At 39.1% G+C, this 16,061-nt stretch overlaps 5 protein-coding genes across 5 annotated transcripts; 2 read left to right on the top strand and 3 right to left on the bottom strand.

The window, feature by feature from the left end:
* Positions 1 to 133: 133 nt before the first annotated feature.
* RPC82 (DNA-directed RNA polymerase III subunit C82) lies at positions 134 to 2,104 on the bottom strand (the record flags this gene model as incomplete). Its single annotated transcript, XM_018368610.1, has 1 exon — positions 134 to 2,104. One exon carries the CDS (start codon positions 2,102 to 2,104, stop codon positions 134 to 136), a length of 1,971 nt encoding a protein of 656 aa, XP_018219190.1.
* A 333-nt stretch (positions 2,105 to 2,437) lies between these two features.
* Positions 2,438 to 3,529, top strand: QCR2 (ubiquinol--cytochrome-c reductase subunit 2; the record flags this gene model as incomplete). The annotated part of the gene is made up of 1 exon (XM_018368611.1): positions 2,438 to 3,529. One exon carries the CDS (start codon positions 2,438 to 2,440, stop codon positions 3,527 to 3,529), a length of 1,092 nt encoding a protein of 363 aa, XP_018219191.1.
* Positions 3,530 to 4,744: 1,215 nt separating this feature from the next.
* AQY1 (Aqy1p) lies at positions 4,745 to 5,662 on the top strand (the record flags this gene model as incomplete). The annotated part of the gene is made up of 1 exon (XM_018368612.1): positions 4,745 to 5,662. The coding sequence occupies one exon, from the start codon at positions 4,745 to 4,747 to the stop codon at positions 5,660 to 5,662; it is 918 nt and encodes a 305-aa protein (XP_018219192.1).
* Positions 5,663 to 5,815: 153 nt separating this feature from the next.
* Positions 5,816 to 6,283, bottom strand: HPA2 (histone acetyltransferase; the record flags this gene model as incomplete). The annotated part of the gene is made up of 1 exon (XM_018368613.1): positions 5,816 to 6,283. One exon carries the CDS (start codon positions 6,281 to 6,283, stop codon positions 5,816 to 5,818), a length of 468 nt encoding a protein of 155 aa, XP_018219193.1.
* A 1,023-nt stretch (positions 6,284 to 7,306) lies between these two features.
* Positions 7,307 to 9,940, bottom strand: OPT2 (Opt2p; the record flags this gene model as incomplete). The annotated part of the gene is made up of 1 exon (XM_018368614.1): positions 7,307 to 9,940. One exon carries the CDS (start codon positions 9,938 to 9,940, stop codon positions 7,307 to 7,309), a length of 2,634 nt encoding a protein of 877 aa, XP_018219194.1.
* Between the last annotated feature and the right edge of the window lie 6,121 nt (positions 9,941 to 16,061).

The following is a 16,061-nucleotide window of genomic DNA, read 5'->3' on the forward strand; positions in this document are numbered from 1 at the left end:
CTTCGACCGAAATTGAAAACCGTATTTTTTGATAATTTTTATTATTTTTTTGTATACCTAAAAAGCTGATAAATGAAGTTTATCAACAGTATAAATTAAATACGTCTATTTCAAAATAATGAATGCTTTGAAATCATGCCATTTGGAAAACTTCCCAAAGTGATAATAGTCTCGACAAACGTGCAAAAACATTTAGCTCTCTTTCATTGACCATCTTTAATTGATTCAGTTCGCTTGGTAGTAAAAGCTCATTCTCTTTTCCCTTAACATCATCTCTATTTGCCTTTTTTAATAAGGTGGAGTTTTCTTGTTTTAATCTTTCCTTCTTGAAAAGCAAATTTGCCATATTCCACTCCAAGTTTTGCTTCATGAAATTGCAGGAATGTGTTTCTTTGCATCTGAATAAGAAAACTGCCCTTGAAGCAGATCTGTCGACAGTTCTTGGAACTTCTTGGATTTCCACCGAGTTGTATCTAATCAAAGATGCTAATGTCGATCTTATATCCTTTTCCTTCATCAATGCAGTTGAATTAATAATTTTTTCAGAGACTAGCTTGTTATCACGAATACAACGGCTCAAACGCATAGCGGATGGACCTAGTGTGGAGGCAATAATATATTCATAAACAGATGACTTTAAAGTTGGCATTAATTTACTATACGGAACATAATAAACACCTGGTTTTGTTTCGTTTAGGAATGGAAAATTTGATGATGATAAGATTTTCAAATGGCTATTTATTAACGAAGCTGAGTGCGGATTTTCCATATCTGCATCCAATTCATCGTCGTCCTCGGCTTCTTGTTCTCCTCCTTGTTCTCCTTCTTCACTATCTGGAACAGATTTGAGTATGCCAGCAGGTAGCGCAGGAATGGCAAATCCATCTTCAGTTTTCAGTTTCTTATTTGCTGGTGGTTGAGCGGAGTTCGAACCGGAACGTTTCTTATTGTCAGAGGGCTTCTTGGTTACTAAGCTGCCGCGCAGGTCCAATTCTTTAGGGATATGCTTTGCCAAGTCAATAGCGTTAAAGGTTAAACCTGGCGTCTTTTCCTCAATGAGCTCTAGTTCTTCCTGAAACGATTTTGCCTCATCTAAATCCTGTAAAAGACCTGTTTGAGTTAATGGATCTATAATGCAGGGAGATTTTTGCTCTGTGAGTCTTAATGCAATGCTGTAAACCTGAGCTGTAATGGATCCGACTCTCGTTTTGGCCAAATTGGTCAATTGTTTGGATCTTCTACCCTTCATAAACCTATCTAAATTAATAGTTAAGGAGACCGTAGACTTAACGACCCTCAATGAAGTCTTGGTGTCAACGGTTAAGATTTGTGAAAGGTCGTTTGGTTTACTCAAAATTTTTGCAAAATCGGTCTTTGCATTCATCTTCGCTTGAGATCTTTTCTTCAAATCCGATAAGGGAGAGTTTCTGGGGATTGTGTTATAATGCTTGTCGAATAAGAATTGCCACAGGTCTTCAATCGGAGTATAATGTAATTTCGATATTTGAATAAGATATCCCATTTCACATAATTGCACGAAGAGTGACGAAATGGTATACTTCATGGATTCTGATGTGACGCTACTCAAATAGTCCTCGACAGTCAGGGAGCCTAATGATATGACGTTTTGTACGATTTGTGCAACTAATTGCTTATGTTCATCGTCAACACGCATTTGAGATGTAATTTCGTCAATAATCAACCCTGAGTAAAGCAAAAGATGAATTCCTTCCTCGTTATAATAATAATAGGTGGTTTTTTTCCCGGAAATCGCTGTTTCTTGCAAAAACTTAACACACCTCAATTGCGTCAATGACACTAACGTGGTCTTGATGCTCTCCGTATCCATGCCATCTATCTTCTCCTCCAACTCCCGAACACTCAATCTGCCCAGTGCAACCAGCATTCCGACCACAGAGGCAGCCCTCTCACCCAGATGTGCCTTCACCAATTCCTTATATAGAAACAAATCAGGATTCAAAGTCCGCTGTTCCAAGGAAGATATGGTCATAACGTCTTCGGGCGTGACCAGTCTCTCGGACTCTGCCCCGCCTTGACCTGCTTGATTTTCCGCACTTACCACATCGTTCAGTAGCTCGTCCATCCTAATGTCGACCAATTCGTGCTTCCGGTCCTATACCACCGCCCTCTATTGTTCTCAATGCATCTTTCATTTATTATTGATCCGGATTTTTTTTTTAATTTTTTCTCAATGCGATGAGCTCTTGAAAAATTTCAGATCGCTTAAGACGAACCAATAGAAGGTCCGCCCCGTCTTATATCCGTTAGCGTATCGAATATATATAAAGAACAAGGGCCTTTCTTCAGAGAGTTTGTTGGTGAAGTTCTTGAAATTGGTTAGGTTTTGAACAGGAGTGTGCTCGAACGATTAGGACGGGAGAGTTAAAAACTATAAAAGGAAAATAGAAAAACATTGATGTTGTCTGCAGCTAGATTGCAATTTGCCCAGGGGTCAGTTAGAAGATTGACTGTGTCAGCCAGAGACGCTCCTAGTAAAGTGTCTACTTTGGCTGTCAAGGTCCATGGTGGATCCCGTTATGCAACCAAGGACGGTGTAGCCCATCTTTTGAACAGGTTCAACTTCCAGAATACAAATGCTAGGTCTGCGTTGAGATTGGTCAGAGAATCCGAATTATTAGGGGGAAATTTTAAGTCCACTTTGGATAGGGAATACATCACTCTAAAAGCTACATTCTTGAGGGACGACCTTCCTTACTATGTCAATGCCTTGGCAGATGTGTTGTATAAGACTGCCTTCAAACCCCACGAGCTGTCTGAATCTGTTTTGCCTGCTGCCAGATACGATTATGCGGTTGCTGAGCAGTGCCCCGTAAAAAGCGCAGAAGAACAGTTATTCGCTATTACATTCAGAAAGGGCTTGGGAAACCCATTGTATTACGACGGCGTGGAAAAAGTCAGCTTGCAAGATATCAAGGATTACGCTGACAAAGTCTACACTAAAGAGAATCTTGAAATTACAGGTGAAAATATTGTCGAGGCCGATTTGAAAAGGTTTGTTGACGATTCCTTGTTGGCCACCTTGCCCACAGGCAAATCGTTGGTAAGCAAATCCGAACCAAAATCTTTCCTAGGTGAAGAAAACAGACTAAGATTCCTCGGTGAGTCCGTTGCTGCCATCGGTGTTCCTGTGAACAAGGCATCTTTAGCCCAATACGAAGTCTTGGCCAGCTATTTGACCTCCGCACTTTCCGATGTATCCGGCTTGGTCAACACTGCCAAAGTAGAAAAATTCAGTGACGGTGGTCTCTTCACTTTGACTGTCAGAAATCAAGACAGCTCTGTGGTGTCTGCAAACATTAAGAAGATTGTTGCAGACTTGAAAAAGGGTAAGGATTTAGCACCTGCTGTAAATTACACTCAATTGAAGAACGCTGTACAGAATGGGCCTGTTTTGAAACTCGACGGCGTGAAAGACTTCAAGCTGGGCAAGTTCAACTACGTGGCTGTTGGTGATGTTTCAAACTTGCCATATTTGGATGAATTGTAAAAAGTACGTGTGCACAAAACACAGGCAGCACACATAGATTTGCCACGCACGCTTTTTAATGAATATTCACAAATGATACCTTGAATAGTATCAAAAAAATAAAATAACATACCAAAAAAAACCAAATCAAATAACAACATGTAAGACCAAAACTCCTTCATTATTTATTCCTTATCTTTTTCAAATTCTTATTGAACTAGTAAATATATATTTAATTCCATTCTCTATTTAAGATTTACATTTTTTCTTTTCAGCTCTACCACATTTACGTTTAGGCTCCAGCCGCAATACCTACGCAGTCAAGAAGTCGAATATTAAAAAAAATTCTGCAAAGCAACCATAAGAACCCAAGATATGATACAAGAACACGGTTAGCAACTACATAGCACTGTTCTTCCGAAAAGATTGCCTTTTTACTTTCTGTAAGTCTAAGCACGTTCACTTAACAGTCACGTGCCCCTAATGTGCTTTTCAAAGCGGAAACGGTGCGCCGCAGTGTTTGTACATGGTCACGTAAGCAGGTAGTGTAATATTAGGGTCTTAGCTGAGTGCAACTCACCCACAGATTCCAACACGTCTGCCATACACACGACGAACCAGCACCATGTGGCTATCGGAGACCGCAGATGTCGTTCCGATGAGCTCCAACGTCCCCCTTTCGGGCGTGAAGGCCCAAAAGTACTTCCTTCCGTTACAGTAACGACATCGGCGTTGTGTCGCCCAGACGGGGCCGCACAGCACCGCCGCCCCAGTAAGTCATCGCAAGGGTGCCGCTGCACGGTAAATCTGAGCTTCCGTCCCCTATTCTGCTCGTTATTTCACGTATTTAACCACATCAACACGTCGTACTTCACCACCTGGGCCTGGCTAGGCTCACGCCTGCCGTCGTTTATTGCTGAAACCCTAGGCTTCTGCTATTTTTAGGAAAAAAAGAAGAAAATCTCGTTTAATGAGCGTTTCTTCTTCTGCTTCCAGCCTCTATATCCTGGGTTTGTTGTAATACAGAAGAGGAATTAAGAAAAAAGGTGTGCTTGCCCTTTCATATGGCACATATTTTCTCTTATTTGAATTCGGCTATATTAATAAAGGCTCTCTTCAATTGGTCGTCTTCCTGCTGTCTTGAGATATCAACTGTAGTCTTTCTCTTGCTTGCTTTCCGATTTCCCTTCTTGTGTTTCTCTCGTAGAAACAAACAAAGTAACTCCTCCTTACAAAATGTCTTCTAACGATTCGAACGACACTGACAAGCAACACACACGTTTGGACCCCACAAGTGTCGATGACGCTTATATTCCGCCGGAACAACCGGAAACTAAGCATGCTCGCTTTCACATCACAAAAGATACCGTGAGAAACCACTTTATCGCAGCCGTCGGTGAGTTTTGTGGCACCTTCATGTTTTTATGGTGCGCTTACGTTATCTGCAACGTCGCCAATCATGACGTTGCGCTGACTGCGCAACCGGACGGTTCCCACCCGGGTCAATTAATCATGATCGCCATTGGTTTCGGGTTCTCCGTCATGTTCTCAATCTGGTGCTTTGCTGGTGTCTCCGGTGGTGCTTTGAACCCTGCCGTCTCGCTTTCCCTGTGTTTGGCAAGAGCAATCTCTCCAACAAGATGTCTTGTGATGTGGGTTGCCCAAATCGTGGCTGGGATGGCGGCCGGCGGCGCTGCTAGTGCCATGACCCCGGGCAAAGTTCTCTTCGCTAACGCCCTGGGCCTGGGGTGCTCCAGATCAAGAGGCCTGTTTCTGGAAATGTTCGGCACTGCCATCTTGTGTTTGACTGTTTTGATGACCGCTGTCGAGAAGCGTGAAACCAACTTCATGGCTGCTCTTCCTATCGGCATCTCTCTGTTCATCGCACATGTCGCCTTGACGGCGTACACAGGCACAGGTGTCAACCCGGCAAGATCCCTGGGTGCCGCCGTCGCAGCGAGGTATTTTCCTGGTTACCACTGGATCTACTGGATCGGTCCGATATTGGGGGCTACCTTGGCGTGGTCCATCTGGCAACTACTGCAGATCCTGGACTACACCACCTACGTCGATGCTGAAAAAGCTGCAAGCACTAAAGAAAAAGCCCAATCAGGAGCAAACGCCACTGCCGCTCCAGCTAACACTGAAGTTTGAGCCGTTTTCTCTCCCACTATGAGTATAATTAATATTTACCTTTGATATAGCTTCAAAAACATAATAAGCCGAGCCGATGGAGATGGCCAATTTTTTATTTCTTAATACGTAAACATATTCTCTATATTGCTACTCAACAACTTTTTTCTGTTTTCAGTACCCGTTTCTCTTGTACATAATTTTAGGCGCCTTATAACCTATCTTAGTATATAATATCTGTGCCCTATGGTTAGATTCATCTGTGCACCAATATACACTAGGTGTCCCCAGTTTATCGGCTTCCTCGTAAACAAACTGAATCAGTTTCCGGCCCACGCCCTTGATCCTAGAATTTTCACCAACATAGAGGTCGTTAATGTATATCTTATCCTTGAAATCCCACGTACTCATATGGCTGAAAAAATTTACCATTCCAATGATCTCTCCACTCAAACCATTAACGGCCACAGCAGCCCACATTTTTACCGTGGGATCTAGAAACCTCTTGAAATTAAAGTCATCCAGCTCGTTCGGGAATGAAACTTCATAAAACTCCTGAAATGACCTCCAAAGTCGTTGCCAGCCGTCTTTATCGTCCTCGGTAACAAACCTTACTACAACACTGTCATCGGCACTCGACATCGTTTAACAACTGGTTTCTTTAACTTGATTACAGCCTAATATGTATTCTTACAGTTTCCTGTCTTGTCTGTCTTATATAGAAAAAAGCATTCTGTCGTTACGTTACCATTCCCCTAATATAGTTTATACCCCCCACCTTTAAGACGCATCCGGTAGCTCCGCATATATAAAAAAACTCCAACCAATGAAAGGAAACGGTAAAATAGGTAATACGCATAAATTAAGTGGCATTAAGAGTTATCAACTACGATACAACTGGCGTCCGATACAACTGGCGTGCAGTGCAATACACGCTGAGCGGCGATAAAAATATGTATACGGACTTGAAGCAGATATAAACGGCATATAGCCACCTTTAAGAAAAGAGTGAATGAGCGTTACATAAAAGAGCAGTATAAAACCTTATCTACAAACATTCTCGACTTTACGGTAGCCGCCCCCCTCCAGTTTTTGGACTTAGGTTTCCCTATCATTGGGTCTGAAATATTCCTGAAAACATGAATATCGATTAACGCCTATATCATGTTTATCGAGGTACCGTATATTGTAAGATTCGACAGGCTACCCTTAACTATCACTCCGCTCTCTATTTTACCAGCTTTTCGCCATCGTTACACCAAAATAAAAGCTAGCGAAGATATCTAGATCTAAGACGAAATATTGGCATCTTGGTGCCTTTTGAGCTGAAAGCAGCCAACCATCATCAATGATCATGTGTATCAACCTTTATAAACTCTGTGAAATATGCAAAATAGAATAATGGCTGATACTCTGATATTAAAAAGATGTATTTTTTTAACCATGTAAACTAGTGCGGCAAAAGAAACATATGAAAAAGCTTGAGGCACGGACTGCCATTTTCGTTACACGTATATAACGTCAGTATAATATTGTAGTATACTTTAAAGAGTTGAACTACAAAAAGAGAATTTTAAAACCAAAAATTTGAATAAGTAGGATGATGTGTAAAAAGAAAAAGAAAGAGTATAAAATAAATAATAGGAGCCCTAGGCAACCTTTCAGTCATGGATAATGACCTGGATCAGGACCAAAATAACCTTTTGCTGTATCAGTTATATTTTTCAATGGGTAACCAATCCCATCGGCGCCAGCATAAGGAACCGTATTACCCCACCAATTGAAGGCTGTATCTTTGTATTGGACTGCAAAGAAGATGATGATGGCAGACAGAACTAAACCTGTCGAAAATCCCGCTGATAAAACGTAATTGTACTTCTCCCATAAATTCAAATGGTGTCTCTTCATGTAATACTGGGAAACAAAACTGACAATCATACCGGGAGTGAAGTACATTAGGTTATATGGAGGGCCCATATTAATCATACCACCTACAAATAACATCGGGTCGAAATTCCTTGGATAAAATCTACCCCATCGTTTCCAAACTCCAAATACAATACCAATACAGGCACCTATCAACCAACACCATTTGAAGATCGGATAAATGTGATTGAAGATTCTTTTTGGCCCAATTGCACCCCAGACAACAGAAGCATTGTAGTAGGTGACAGCATCGGGGCAAGTAAACTTTGCATTTTGGTGAGGCGTACAAAAATCCTTGATGTTGGAGATCTGCCAATTTAAAACACCCAAATTAACAAATATTTGAATCAAAACTATAACACATTGGCCTCTAAATACGGCCATTGGGGGAATCTTACAATAATGTGCAATTTTCAGATTAGAAACGTAATTATCTGCTTGGCCGTCAATGTTGTAACCAAAAGCTTTCAGAATCATAATAGCGATTGGGTTACCTGGTAAAGCATACCCAATCACCATTTCAATTAACAAATTTAAACCAAAAGAAAAGCCAGTGGTTGCTTGTAAAATGGTAGTTGGAATCAAGAAAATGAAGTTGAAGCCTAAGGAGACAAAGAGACCCCAAACTGGCGTATTAGTTGGATAATGTTCAATAACAGCTATTCCCACAACTAATGAAGCTAATAGTATTGCAAAATACCACCAATCTGGAACTTCTTTGTAACTTTTCATTGCATTAGAATGAGCGTCGTCGAATTCATCCAAAGCCGCATACTCACTTTTGAACATCGCAATCCAGGATTTCGGTTTTCTTAGAGACCACAGGTTTAAAGCCCAATCTTTAAACGCATTAAATAAAAGCTTTGAATGCACAATAAATGACCATGTAATCATAAGAGGATATGCACAGATAAAACTGCCATACGATACCAAATTTCCAGCAGTATAGAATGGTGGCGAATAACTTTGATATTTTTTCAGATCTAATTTGTTTTCGCTGTCTAATATCTTGGTAACTTTGAAAGACTCACCTGTATTAGTATACAGGGAATTTGTAAACATTGGCAAGTATTGACAGTTCATGTAGTTGCTGTAGTACACAGCCACAACAATTAAAGCTGCTAAAATAGAGCCAATATACTGGGTTAGATAAGACCAAAATGGGAAAACCAACGGACTATTGAATGAAAGAACATTCCAATCAAAGGACGAAATAGGATTAATTCCAATACCAGTGACGCTTCCAGTGATATTTGCTAGATTAATATTACTTGGTTTTATCCAGGTCATCCAATTAAAAGTGTTCAGAATATTAAGAATGTAAGTGGGGAACCAATTGTAGATAAACATGATGAAAAAAGTCAAAAAGAAAAAGTTGTATCTGCTCATACCAGATTCGTACTTCTCTTTACCTAGAAGAGCCTTATTTATGGCAATGGTTGGCATAACCGTTGGCCATAAAGCACGAGATGGATAAACAACAAATCTCCTAAGAATGCCAGCAAATCCAAATCCTATAAATTGAACGGCTAGCGATAGTAAAAATTGATATCCAAACGAAAAACTAGAATGGTAGAAGATTTTCTGAGTTAAAATGTTATAATGCGTGTAAAAAGCACCTTGGCAAATGCCGTATAGTAAAGTGGCAAACATTTGCTCCTTTTGAGTCCATGGCGCGTTAATATTTATAGCATATTTTGTACCTTTGACAGTGAAACCCCAGTAGGGAACCGTTTTTGCCCAAGCTTCACCACATAGATATAAAAACATTTGAATTACTGGTGTTCCCAAAGTGATTGTAACTACTCTATGAGAAAAAAATTCATTGAAACCTGAACCAACAATAGACCAAACTATTGCTAAAAAGTATGCTCTGAACGTCTCTACTGGAACAGTAGGGTCATCACTTGGATCAACAACAGCTCTAACCTCTTGATATGGAGAGTGAAATTTGATAGCAGAAGCGAATGCCCTAATGTTGAAGCTATCGTATTCATCTAATTGCTCTTTCCAATCTGGGGATTCCAGTTCAGCCAATCTTTTCCACTCTTCATATTGGTCATGAGGTAAGTTTTCGTCGTCTTCATAATATACAATAGCATCTTTTAATACTTGGAAAGAATCCTCAAGAGATAGCTTTGGCATTTCCTTGACGATATATTTGACATCATCCGGGATATCGTAAAGGGTACGAGTTGTGTAACCTAACTTTTTCATGAAGTGTAGCAATTGCTCATCGGTATACCATTGAGGAATGTCCGATGAACGATCGGAGAGACTCTCAGTGTACACAGCCCCATCAGTGTAATTGACGGTCCCCTTTGGGGATATCTTCTCATTAATTAAAATATTATCTTTAACGGTTTCGCTCATAATTTTTCAAAAATTCAGTAATATTGCATTCGATAAAAAATTTTGATTCGAAATATAAAGTAGTGTTATGTCTGTTTTGGTTGTTGCTAAGAAAATCTATTGTTTTATCTGGCGAATGTAGGCTAGATGTGTTTGGATGACTATTTTTGAGGATGTGCTAACAGGAATTCTATAAGGAAACAAGTGGTTTGAGAAATGATTTTGAAAGATATTTTAAAACTCATTTATAGTTTTCTTAAAGGAGCTAATCTACGAAATACAACGAAACAAAGCAACAAGGCTCTTAAAATTCCTTATCTTTAGTGTTTCTCAAGTCCAAATGAAAGCTTTTAGAAGTCTTTTACTTATTTGGATAAAATAAAATGTGGTATTCAGAAATCAAGCTAAACCGGCTCCGATAGCCGAACGTTAAGAATACGCTGCAGATAAGAGTACAAATTATGAATTTCCAAAAAGAACTGATACCAATCACCACAGCAATGGCTTATAGTAGGTATCAGCAAATAGAAACGAGCAGAATAATGGAAAATATCAAGTACAAAAGTACTTGCAGGCACCCAATTATTGAAAAATCATGAACAACCGTCTGAATCATGCAGCCACACCCGTGGTCATGTCGATTGCTATTACTGACACTAAGATGTGAGCTGATTCCGAAACGTTCCTTAGTGCTGCATTTCTCTGGAAGAATGAAAATCAGCCAGATAAGAAAAATCAGCAGCCTTCTCCAAGCAAGGAGATGTGTCAGAGCCATCACAGTTTAACGGAACCGTATTTTCCCCAGAAAACTAAACCCTGATAACTGGTCCGCTTGCTTTTCGTTTATTTTCGTGTTCCGTCAGAGGATCTCCGCAGAGTGAACCCTTCCGTTTTTGACACTGGCGCCGCATTGCTTATCAAAACGGGTTCCTCTTGTGCCTAAATTAAAAATCGCAGGGTAGGAGAAGAGAAACGTCACAAGGCTGGCACGTTACGTTTATCGTGTATTTCTTCAAAGTGAAGAATGCGCCCGTAAAAAAGCTGTTGACGACTCCACTGCTGCAAAGTCGAATTTTATGTATCGCCCCGGTCTTCCTTGCTTTTACGCCATTTCCTCTTTCCAAACTTGCTGATAGAGGTTAAAATTCTCGAGGAATCAGGTGGGGGTGAGGGGTGCTGCCACAAACGACTAAAGTGTTCACAGCATTATCAAGTTCCTTGCAAAGATCACAAGCAGACCCCTTACACCCCTAATGGACTGAGGTACATCTTCAAAAGTGACGATTTTGACACTTCTCGATGCTATCGAATCATATCGTGAGATAACGGTCTCGTAAAAAAAGGAGCTAAAAACACTAATCCTTCCGTTGCAACATATTTGGTTTTGATATCGAGTGCTCTGCTCTTGATTTTGTTTCTCTGTTTTTCTATTTTCTCGTTGCTTGCATGGTCGTTCCCTTAAACTCTTACAACGGACGTAGTACACCATTGAGGCTTTTTTGGTCTTGAATCAATGCAAGTAAATATTAGGAGAAACGGGGCCAAAATAAACAAAAATGTGAAAGCGTAACAAAGGAAATAGTACCTCTTATTACAGTATCGAAATAAAATTTACTCCAAATATTTTACTTTTTCAAAAAAGAAGTCTCACAGGTATGTAACTAGGATGAATTGACATCTTTTCATTGCAAAATTGTATAATAATTTTATTAGATCCCTCTACCATTTCACAGGAGGGGTGTAAATGGGGCACGAAAGGTAATACACATGGACGGAGGAAAAAACGCAGAACTCTCAACCACCTACCACATATACAACTTATCCGGCGATGTTAACGGATTTTTTTGTTTACGCCAATATCTTCGAGTTGGTTTCTCTTGGTACAGGCCAACTTTTCATTGTAATCTTTTGGAAAACGGCTGCTCATATTTGAATCAATTATTGGTAGTATAGGTTCCAAAGTCACTTTTATTGTTGATATGTCAACTTGGTCAAAACGTTTTAGAAGCATATAATTCATGACATGAAGCAAGATAGAAAAAAAGTATGCTACTAAGTTAGGCTCGTCTGTTCAATTTATCATGGTATTATTACCAATGTCAAAAGATCATCATTTCGACAGTTAGTATTAACGAGTAAAAGTAAGTGAAAGCAAAAACAGACAACTCGCGGGATGCAAATATTTTTATGCGTTTATATCTCTAGCTACTCATGCTTACGGTAAGAAAGGGTATGCATTTATCAGTAGGATAGATATAGTAAAGCTTAAATAGACTGTAGTGTATAGACCAAGATTTTGGAGACAGTTTGCTAGCGGGAAATACTATCATGGTACCAGGTAAAATAAAATAGACACATGATGTGTTATATGCAGCATGTAGGAGGTCTTCTGGAAATATTGTCATACATATCTCTTAGTGTCAAATACTGTAGGGAGCTGCTGGGTTCATTGTGATGTTCTGATGAGAACATGCTAATAGTGAAGTGAAGTTGCGTATTTCAGAGACATATTTTTATGTTCACTATAGTAATCAGACATTTTCAGCGTGATATGTTGATGTAGTAATACTTAAATGTTAGTGTGGAATTATTATATATTTTTGTGCTACTATATAGCATAGGTTTTAGTTCAAAGCTTTATCGAAAGATGACTTTAAAGTTGCGCGGTACGATACATATATTAAGGTATGCGGCAATTGTGTCTTAACTTCGCCGGAGTATCTCTCTACAGATCAATTGATAATTTTTGAAATTACTTAAATTTCCCGAGGAAAGTGGTATCTATAATGCACGTGCATATATTGATTGTTAATATGTCAAGATCATTGCAAACGTGGTATCGAAACGTTAATATATTAACCACTTTTCTACTAGAGAGATGTTATTTCTAGAACACACCTAAAGGGAAATCAATGAGTGACAGGTGGAAAATAAGCGATGTTAGAATAAGGATACGCGGCAGTTGTGCAATTCTTAGGGTATTACGGAGGTACTGTGTAAAATGATTGAGTCTACGTGATCTTACTCGAGCAGGGGATACTATAAAGTGGAGAGTGACTATGTAGTTCAAGCACTTGAAATGTTATTATCAAATTGATAAAATGAAAAGATGGATCACTTATCTCAAGCAAAAACATTATAATTGGTATTGACGCTGGTGATGGAGGTGCGAGAATCCACATTGTGTGGAATGATATGTTTCAGCGCATTTAACGGAGTTGTAAGGTACACCCAAGGGAGATCGACGCTATTAAGATGTAATTGCCATGTAAGATAATGGTAGATCCGTCATTTACTGAACGATACGATGTAGTAGTGCATGTGATATATGGTTTATAGTTTGAGTAAAATATATTTTACTTTCTTCACTTATAAATTTCGAACTAAAAATAACAGGGTCTCTGCGTGCATTGAAATCATAGCTTTGGATGTGGTACCCTGCACAAATTTAAGTCGAAAGTCCCATCATCAATATCTATGCTGAGGACTCATCGTCACAGGCCGATTGCGCTTCCTTGATATATGGCCATAGTTCAGCATTCAATGGTAAACGCCTTATAGATCTCTTTGAAGTTATAGGATTGGATAAAAAATGCGTCAAAGAAAAACTCTTCAGTCTTGCAAGATTTCTGCTCAAATAGATACACATTCATTTTCTCTGCGATTTGATCCCCTCCGTTAGCACCAATTCCTTGCTCGCGAATAATAGTTAAAAGATATTGCATCTTGTCTTCCATTTTCATTGCTGCAACTTTTGACTCGTTGAAACTACCTTTTACATAGGGAGAACACCAAGTGAGAAACAAGACACGGAAAAAAATGTTTTCATTCCATGTTATACAAATCAAAAATAAAAAACGAAGGACGTATTTAAGGTAGCGGCGATTCATAGCTGTTTTGAAAGTCCAGGAAAATTTTAAGCGGTACAATTGTTTAGGAAGTGGGACGTCTTCCAAGTCGACAGCACTCGTTGAATTTTCACAACAGATTGATTCCATCGTTCATCTACTTTTGCGAAGTAAACTTTCAAAGCCTCTTCATTGTAAGGAACTGACTCCTTAAATGACTTGACCTTTGCATTGTTGTCTTTTTTCAGAGAAAAAAGATCTAGAATAGACTTTCTAAACGATTCATAGCATCTCGGAACATCGAAAAAAAAACTCATTTATTTCAGAACTTATTTCCATACATGTATGAGTTGAAAGTTAGTACAATAGGTTCCCAGTCTTCAATGTCAGTACCTGGAACACTTTTGATGATTTCTTTGCAAAACTGAATATGTTATTTAGAAACGGCGTGTTTACGATATATTATCATATTAATGGGAAAGGTAAGTAGCGCTACATCCATACACACGGCTGCCACCAAAGGATAACCATTCCAACGACCGGATATTTCCCACCAAACACCAAGCGGCAGCCATAATAATAGCCAAATACGAAATGCGAGGGTTTTGTAAATCTGATAGCAGAACCAAGTAAAGATATTTTTAAAGATGTCCTTCGGTAATACGATATTTTGGGATTCAAGAAATTTAGACGATAATAAGCCTACGGTCTCATCATCTTCGATTTGTGTGTCTTCCCTATTAGTGATGGAGTGGTTCTGAAGGTTTATTTTGGAACTCACAACTCCTGGTCGTCTCGTTTATATACTCTGGAGAAAATAAAGTGTTACTGCACACTATGCGCAGTTGATGGCTTGGTTAATAATGAGAAAAAGTAAAACAGCAGTAAGCAGGGGGACGTATTTAAGTTCAACACTACGCACCTCCGGGCGACCCTTACTCATCAGGCACAAGGGGATGCCCTATTTACTAAGAAAACGCGCAGGAAATCGGTCTTTTGAAGGAACGCCTGCAGAACCCTACAACAAAAGTCGTCCAAAATAGGGTCCTTTTCCAAAAAGAGACGCCAAGCGTACCCGGTCGAGTTTACTGCTGTCACATGACCACTTAATATTTTGATATGATCACATTCTCCATATTATACCATCACACTACCATATTATCACCTTGATATACTGAGATGAAGAGCCCGATTATGCACCCTAACGGATGAAGCGGTCTTTCGCAAGAGTTTAGTTTGAAATTGTACCAGATGAGCTGAAGGCAATGCAACCTATTAAGTGAAAGCAGGGGTAATAATATGCTTGAATGACGATGGAAAAGTTTAACACGAGGCAAAGGTAAAATAGTCATATAAGTAAGACGATCTTATACGATCTCTAAATATACTAGTTTAATTAAGCATGTTTCAAGTATGAATGTTACGTCTGATGTGTATTTTTAGTTCACGAAGAATGTCTGGAACTGCTGTTATTGCGGCAGTGCTACCACAAAGAGGAATCTGTAATTTTGCATAGTGTTATAAATAATTCTGTTCCTCTTTTTATATTTTGTCGTTCATCGATCCTATTACGATATCAATCCTTGCGCTTCAGCTTCCATTAATTTCGACGACACTTTGAATCTTAATTTACAGGTCTTGTAATTTATGTCATCTTTTAACACCGTATATAATAGTAATAGATGGACAATAGTTGAATCTTGTTCCAACAGTTAGGGTACTTATTTCTAATCTACTACTATTACTTTTGATAGCAATCGGAAAAAAAGTACTCAGTTGGTCTTACTTATCCTAAACCAAATCTGCAACTAGGTTACATGACGCACAAACCAGTTAGATTATAACGATATAATTTTCGGTACATCTAATAATTCTGATGAGACATACACTATCCATTCTCCGTCATACCAATCACAAGGGTAAGGACACTGCACTGACAGCCTTCTATCCCTTTGAAAGCCAAACGATTGTACTCAAAAGGACTTTTTTATGCCGTAGAAGAGATTTTCGTCTTGCTGATGGATTTGCTGGTGCCCTTACTTTGAAGTATGCTTTCACATGTCTTGTATTCTCTTGTTTCCTTGCAGATAACACGGCTACACATTTTACCGAAAAAACGATAAAAAAAGAAAAAGTTTTACATTGTCCAGCAAATGTATGCACATTCATGCGCGTCACTACTGCTTGGTCCCGACTGTAAGTACTAAATTTTTATTCTGTTAATAATACCTACATTAAAAATAGATATTTTTCAATATATCGATACTAGGGGACTCGTACATATATTGCTGTAA

Source organism: Saccharomyces eubayanus, chromosome XVI (genome assembly GCF_001298625.1).
Source record: "Saccharomyces eubayanus strain FM1318 chromosome XVI, whole genome shotgun sequence".
NCBI classification, from domain to species: Eukaryota; Fungi; Ascomycota; class Saccharomycetes; order Saccharomycetales; family Saccharomycetaceae; genus Saccharomyces; species Saccharomyces eubayanus.